Here is an 8,189-nt window from a genome sequence, read left to right as displayed (position 1 = left end):
ATTCCCAAAAGATAAGTATAAAGAGTAAGCACAAAGCAACGAGAGGGCAAACGCAGACCAAATGGAATCCGATGAAAAGACAATGAATAAAATAACGAGTGCAACATAAAAACTACCCCTAAAATACTTCTCGCCTATTTTTATTGCTAATTCTTTTTTTAAAATATATATTTGTTCATTTTTAATCACTCCGTATGCCGTGACATTTTTTATATAAAATCTTAATAATGTTACTCCCTGTATCAGATTCTCTGGCAATTCATTATTTAAATATCTTACATGTGATGTTTTTTTCTTTTATAAAATATGGATGAATTTAATTTTGATTTATTGAGTCTATTAAAAATAAAAACCATGCCTAATGTCAATTTATGCAGCTTCTTGGACGTGGAGTCTTTAGTCCAAATTTTGACTGGCAATGCATGCGTGTAGCGGGCACAGAATTTACCGCAGGCTGTTTATACGAGTACACCCATGCCAAATTCACTAAAACCTTCCTGGATTGGTAACTGTCTCTTGGCACTGAACTATCATGAAGCACTGATGCCAGGACTGGGTACAATATTTAAACTGAGGGCATTTTGTACAATATATATAAAATATATCTAATTATCTCTTTTCTGACTTATTTTCTATTGTTATTTAGAGCAGTTAACCTTATATTCTTTGCTAGTTTATTATCAGATGTTGGAGAGAAGCCTCTGTATTGTAGAATTTAAGACGTGTGATATATAGCTGTGTAACATTAACTAATTCATACTTTATGACACTATAGCAACTGAAAAGGACCAACCGCTCTTGGATTATCAGAGGAGGCAGTAGGATTGCGTCTTGGATTAGTGACGCATGCTCGCGGTATTTAGTTCCCTCGCACCGTAAATAAAACACACGCACACGCTAACACCACACAGAGAACCTCCTCGTTTACTCCACACCACTAACCTTAGGCTCACCCCTGACCACTGATACACACACACACTCTCTAACACCAAACATTAACAAATATACATTAACTGATATCATCAATACAGCTCTTCCGCACCCAATGCAGTCTTTGCTGCAGCTAACACAATTTGTGGTGTGTGTGCGTGTGCGTGTGCGTGTGCTGAGAGACAACATTGCAGAGTTTCCTTCTAAACCCTACTGACTCAAAGATGAACATTTGGTGTATTTCTTAAACCCTTAGGGACAGGGCTGGCTTTTAAACTTTTTGTACCCTTCGTGACAAATGGCTGTTTTAACATTTCTGCAGTGTTTGCGCTTACATTTTCTTATTTACTGCACCCACACAAGTTATATATTGTTTTTTCCAGGACAAGAATTGATTTCTTTAGATACAATTATTTTGATCGTATCAGCTAATTTACTATAAAAAAAAAAAAGATCTGAGCAAAACTTCTAAATAGATTTTATTCTGAGAAATACCCAAAACGTTAATGGGGAAGTACAAGGTGCGTTTTGCCATTTCAAAGCAATTTTTTCCCCCCGAATCTGGTCATCAAGAGCCCTGTCAGTTCAGTTTACCCCATCAAAGTATATATTGTTGTTAACGAGACACCCCAAGGTATTTCAAATGCTAGTATTTTAACTCTTTCCATGCACAAATATTCAACCCTCAGCCTTTGTTAGTTTGTGGTAGTAATTTTAAGGGTTTACACACACACACACACACTATACTTCGGGTACGATTTTACAGCTCCTGATAAGCGTCACCGCCAAACACCTCAATACGGTAACATCTTCCGAGCGATACCACCCATGCATTGTCAATCGCTTCTTAAACTTGCTACTACAGATGGGGGCTCCATATTTAATATGGCAAATGTGATAACGCCAGAGCGATCAAAAAATAAAATCTGCACCTATTGTGTAATACGAGTTCTGTATTTCAGTCACTTCTCCGCAATACACTTTCTATGCACGGTCAGTAGGCATCTAAATTTAAAATAAATCTGTATATATTAATAAAAACGCAGCCAAATTCCTCTCTCATGTATAAAATCAAACCCCAACCCCATCCTCCAAAACTGAAGCCAACACATCAGACTGCTTGTAGCATTTATTACACAACTGGTGAAGTTAAGTGCTTTCTGTATTATGAGCTCTAATGTAACAACGCATAATAAATCAGGTGCCGGGGGGTTAAAGTCCATAATCCACAGCGTCCACGCTGTCTTCATTGTAAAGCTTAAAAAAGCCTCGGAACAGATCAGGCTCGGTGAACGTCTCTTTCACGGCCGGGTCCTGCAGCATGTTCTCGTACCACTTGCCAAGTGCTCCAGTGATGGCTCTAAAGAAAGAAAACCAAAGCAACAAAAGAGGATTAAATTCAGGGAAGGCAACGACTACCGTAACAATTACAATTGTTTGTATCTACTTTAGTCTGTAAGCAAATACGCCACAGAGATGAACACCTAGCCTCCTTAAAGCATTTCTGTAGCCGTTCGATGCTCGTCTTTGGGTTCTTCTGCCACACGTCTGCTCAGTCCACCATGGAAACCAAGATTTAGTAGAAGGAGCATTTCACTAACACTATAATAACAGAGACCACCAAAGAGTACAGTTGGGCACGCAATACAAACAATAATAAATACAGGTATTACCAATGATTCCAGTACTTTCTTTTTTGCCCCAAAAATAAACTAACGAGTCATTTGGGGGAGAAGGGTTCTACAAACAACATTTCACAGCTCTAAGGAATGTTCTAAGGACTTGATTTTCCTGTGACTGCCAACACGGCCCCAACCATACCCTTGGGGCCACATATGTAGTTACACCTGTCTCAGTGGTTGAACATAGCAAGTCCTACGATATAACAATATATATAAGAAAATACATATAATATACATATATAATAAAAATGTATCTTACTCCTTCATGTCAAAAGCAACTATGCGTTCAAACCAAGGCCAAATCATGTAGTCTATCATGGACACTGAATCTCCTCCAAAGAAAGCGGTGTTCCCTTTAGCCAAAGTCTAGTGGATGAAAAAACATGAAAATATTAATATGAATTACTTATAACTAACGAAAGAGGGGTACGTTTAGATCGTACAGACGTTACAAGCAGTGTTTTATAAAGGACCAATTGGACTACTAAAGAAGAAATCTTTTTCCCTGGCGAAGGTGTGCGGACGCCATCTTCACTCATGAATAGGAGATGTTAGACTGATGGGAGTTGGAGTGTGAGTGACAGCTGGCTTATAAGATGCTGGTTACTCATATACAATACTGCCAGTTAGTGAATAGTTTATTTTAGTGAAGAAAATGTGCTGTTGTGGGGTGGCTCGGTGAAGCTGGAGTGACTGTAGTAGTGATTACAGGGACTGCAGCAGTTTCTGAGTAGAATTTAGTTGAGTAACAGAGTTGGCCATTTATGCTATGAGCCAAACCTGTAATTTTTGGGCAAGTTAAATTTTTATCATATCATCTATTATTCTTCTTCATTGATAAAGAAATATTGGTGACAACACCAGGCATTAGAATATATAATATTAGGGAAATTCAGTCCTGCACTTGCCTACAATGTGCCTGTGTCTGCTGCTGCAGCACCCCTTTGACCTGGGGGAACCTTTTTTTAAAAAAAAAATTCTATAATGAAAGGTGAGTCCAGAAGGTGTCAAAGACCTCCTCCTTTTGGACCCCCCCCCGATTGTTATTCTGAATAATAATAAAAAATAAACTAAAAAAGGCCTCCTGAATTTGATCCGAAACGAACGGCTGGGGAAACATATATATAAATAAAACATACAAACACACACACACACACACACAAACACATATAGCCGTTTCTAGTCGAATGGTGTAATTACCTCACCCAGTTTCTCGAGTTTTCCCACAAGCTCTCCCTTTAATTCCGTTATATCCTGGTTTACCTTGTTGGCGTTGACAATTTTATAGAACGTGGGCAGGACCTGAAGAGGATAGAGAGGGGTTAGATAACTACATAACATTTATTACATTCCAAAAACAGATCTCATCATCAATAAAACCTAGATACGAAAATAAACACAAAGGTAAAGGGACAGCTTAACATCGCAGGCAGCTTCACCGTAACATGCATTCTTTAAAATGGAAAAAATAAATAAATCATTGCTTAACTCAGGGTGAAGTTGCAGCTTCCCATCTCCTGCTGCATGAAGTAGCCAATCAGCCGCAGAGAAACACTCCCATTGAAATGAATGGGATTGGGGATAGCTTTCTGTGCATGCCCACGAGGGGTGGGGGTCTCATTAGACCTTCCCATGGGTTTGTTGAGCCAGCGTTGGATCTGACTGGTGGCAAGAATAACATGTGTCGGCCGAACATATCCGATGCACTGAACAGAGCCGGGGGTATGACGGGGCACCATGAAAAATTAGAAGGACAACAAAGCAGTAGAGCGCGTATGGCGGCTCGAGTGTCCCTTTAACTATAGATGCACTTTAAGAATTCTAGTCAGCCACAAGGGCTTGAGATAACGACATACGGTTCATGACTTTTTGTCTCCTTACCCATTCTTAAATAGGCCGTCTCATTTCCATGTGTATGCATGCGCAAGCCATTGTCTCTTGCCAGGAGGGTTGGGTGTTTCATCGCATTACAAACAATTGAGCAAATACACCCCAAAATAGAAGTGATCGGTCTGAAAATACTAATTTTCAATTGATGAAATTAGAAGTAAATCTGCCACATACAGCGGTCGGGTGAATGGAGCACTTCATTCACAGCCGCAGTCATAGCAAGACCCCACTTGGATTGAAAAGGACAGTTTAACGTCCTTGGCAGCCCCACTAAGAAGAGTGGATATTAACTTACTCTTTAATACACATTATTTATTAAAAGAAAATAATAAAACCATATGCTTGAGGAACTGCAGCGGTCCTCCTCCTCCGAACACATCTCCTGCACAGAAAACAGCTAGAGGGTGGGAAGCGGGGCAAGTGAATATGGGGGAGATTCAGCCGAACCCCCATGCATTAGTAAGGAGAACGTCGCAAAAAAAAAAAAACGCCAAGTGCGAGTATATAACCGTTCTTACCCCAGAGAAACGTTCCAGCGTCATCTTCTGCAGCGCCTTTTGGTAGGGGTCTTCTGGGGTCAGCTTCTTTCCAGGATAGACCTCATCAAGGTAATCACAAACCACCGTCGACTCGTAGATAATCTCACCCTTACTGGTCTCCAGAATAGGGACCAAGCCAAAGGGATTTTTCTCAAACAGCCACTCGGGTTTATTCTTTAAATTGATGTTGATCACCTCGTGCCTTGAGAGAAAAAAAAAAAATCATACGTTTTAGGATTTAAGGATTTTCTTGGAAATCTGAATTTAAGTGTTAAAAAGGTACGAGAGCTAAACAGGGATCCGCCGAGCATTACCAGAGCATCAAACATTGTTCTACACTCGGGATTATAATGATTACACTACACCCCACCCCAGAGGGATACAATGATTTCAGGGTTCCATAAAGTAACGGTTTGGGAAATACTTTGACTCCATGTTTTAATTGTAACTATTAGGGGACGTCGGATCTCACAGGTTGGTTTGTTTATATTTTGTAGGATGATGGAAAATGACAGGGATCTGTTTGTTCAGAACAACGGTCTATGTCTGCGACATTTAGCGCTGTCATCATCCAATATACAGATTATTAAGAATAATCACGCCCAGACAGCATCCATTGTGCACCGTGATCAGCGACGCAGCAGCAGGGGATACACTTCTGGGTGGGAGTAATGATGTCAGCGTCCGACGCATTTCACTCGAGGAAGCATTGTGATAGGGCGAAACGCGTCGTGTCTGCCAACTTCATTCTGGGCGGTTTTAATAGCGCATACTGCTGTTTTTGATGAAATGTTACAACACTACATTGTAACCCCTCTCTCCTCTCTTTATTACGGTTTCTGATCTCCGGGGGGAGAGTTGGATTCGAAGCGTGACGAATTGCTACTGCTGGAGATCATAACCACGGAAAGGAAAAGCCCCAAAGCCGTATCACAGATCCTGCCTTAAAGTTTGAGCAAACTAAAAATCCCATGCACTAATGTGTGTATTATTGCTGGAGTGTCCCTTTAAACAACTCCCCATACTATAAAATATATCTATATACACACACATTATATATATATATTATTCTTGAGATACTTACTTAATGCCCTTGGCCACTAGAACCAATCTTGGTCTCTGTGCAAAGGGGCAGAATCGCATGCTGTAGAGACGAATTATTCCTTCTGGCACCGGCCCTGGAGCAGGGGAGCCTAAACAGAAATAAATATATGCATTATATAAATGACATATTATATCACGGTATATATCGAGTACAAATACGATATACATATTATGTGCCTAGAAAGAGGAGTAAAACCACCAGAGCGAGGACATTGAAAAAAGATGGAAGGTCAATGTTATAAAAAGCTAGCTTAAAGGGTAGTAGATGCCTTGAACAGACATCCAGTGGAAGTAGTACTGGCAAATATTACAACACAGCTACCCTTATCAGTCCCCATTGGAAAATCACAGAGGGTCTCTCCTTACCGGTAGTCACTTGTGTTCGTACATAACACGTTCAGCCCCCTGAATCCAACTCTTTATTCTGGTACGGCGCTATGCCTGCCAGCGGTACTCCATTAACACTATAATCCCATAGTACAGCGCTATGGAACATGACGGTGCTATATAAAATCAATAAATAATAACCCCGAACTTCTGCTGCTAGTTAACGTACTTTCATCCCTTAAAAATCCCTATAGGGGGACGGGTAAGCTTTAAGGACCCCTACGTACCAATATCAACATGCTTTTTTAAAATGCACATTGCAGCTGGAGCTGAAATAGTTAACGCACACGGGCCCCCACTCGTCCTATGTCTAGGTCTTCCCCTGGCACTGAGAGGGTTAAGGCATATGTATACGTCTTAGCCTTTACAGCCATGCATACAACATTAAAGCGCCCTTGTTGGAAGCATTGGTGTGGAGTCACTGAAGGGGTTAACGCCACACAGCCTTCCGTTTGCAGGCACCGCACGCCTCGCCCCTCGCTAGCCATAGAGGTTTTACCTTTTGCCAAACTTTTCTGCGATCCAGTCATGGTGGCTGAGGGTGCGGGCGGCCCCTGTGTGTGTTTTATAAGCCCAGGAAGGAGGTTTTACCGGCCGAGGCGTTACCCTCCCCGCCTCCTCCCCTCCTGTGTAAAGATCACACGCACTCACGCACATACACACACATACACACATACACACGCTATAATGGATAGGGGTGAGGGCGAGTCTGTGTTTTGCAACAGTTACACGTTTCTGCAACGCTACAGGCCAACGTGTGAGTGCCCTATTTTAACCCCTTCCTTACCAAGGATTTTTTAGTACCCCACGTACATTTCTTCGGGACATTTTTACCATGTTACTATTTGTTTTATATAGCGCCATCAAATTCCGTAGCGCTGTACAATGGGTAGACAGGACATAACAAGTAGTATGTAACATAACAAATTGACTTACAGAGACAACATGGGAGGCGGGTCCGGCTCAAAGGAGCTTACAATCTAGAGATCCCCCTTTTCCATTCTGCAGAATGGGGGCCCCATACATTGTGTACATTTAAAAGGACCTGTGAGCTGTCCCATGCATTACAGTCACGTGCGTGTGATGGCGGTAGGAGAGTCCCTTTAAATCGTAGATCTCCTTACTGTGCGATAATTAGGGATTATTAGTGAATAGCGTATAGCCATACTATATCTGCACTAATAGCATGAGCTCCAGGGTTGCTTAGGGTCTTTACTCCACTCATTTGGAATGAGTGTGATGGGCTGTTAGAGGGTTAATATCCAGATGGATCAGATGGTTCGCAGATCATGCGTTTCCCTATAAAAAGAGAAAAGCGCAAAACTCATGATTATTAATAATTATATAATATGATTATTATAGAATAATATTTACCCTTCTTTACTAAGCGTATGTTGTTTCCTAACGCCTGGATCGTTGGATCACATTATGTTTACTGAATGTCTAACCGACCCGTAAAGTGGCATAAAGTGTTTGCATACAGACCACAGACTCAATAAGCTGTGTTTACAGAAACAAACTAATTGCGATTTGGAGATAATAATAATAAGAAGAATAAATAATAATATTAAGAAATAATAATAATTCATTAAAGCAGTTCGTTGGTGTCACAAATTTAAAGGGACACTCCAGTCATCATATATGTTTTAATGCTTAT

General features: G+C 40.9%; 1 protein-coding gene across 1 annotated transcript; it reads right to left on the bottom strand.

Annotated features, from left to right (window-relative positions):
• Positions 1-2,041: 2,041 nt before the first annotated feature.
• Positions 2,042-7,162, bottom strand: GSTO1 (glutathione S-transferase omega 1). The gene is made up of 6 exons (XM_053450087.1): positions 7,032-7,162; positions 6,126-6,234; positions 5,021-5,243; positions 3,813-3,914; positions 2,872-2,978; positions 2,042-2,290 (listed from the first exon to the last, which is right to left on the bottom strand). The coding sequence occupies exons 1-6, from the start codon at positions 7,060-7,062 to the stop codon at positions 2,143-2,145; spliced, it is 720 nt and encodes a 239-aa protein (XP_053306062.1). The 5' UTR covers positions 7,063-7,162; the 3' UTR covers positions 2,042-2,142.
• Between the last annotated feature and the right edge of the window lie 1,027 nt (positions 7,163-8,189).

This window comes from Spea bombifrons, chromosome 11 (assembly GCF_027358695.1).
Source record: "Spea bombifrons isolate aSpeBom1 chromosome 11, aSpeBom1.2.pri, whole genome shotgun sequence".
Classification (NCBI taxonomy): domain Eukaryota; kingdom Metazoa; phylum Chordata; class Amphibia; order Anura; family Pelobatidae; genus Spea; species Spea bombifrons.
The sequence above is the reverse complement of the archived record's forward strand: the minus strand, read 5'-3'. Positions and strand labels throughout refer to the sequence as shown.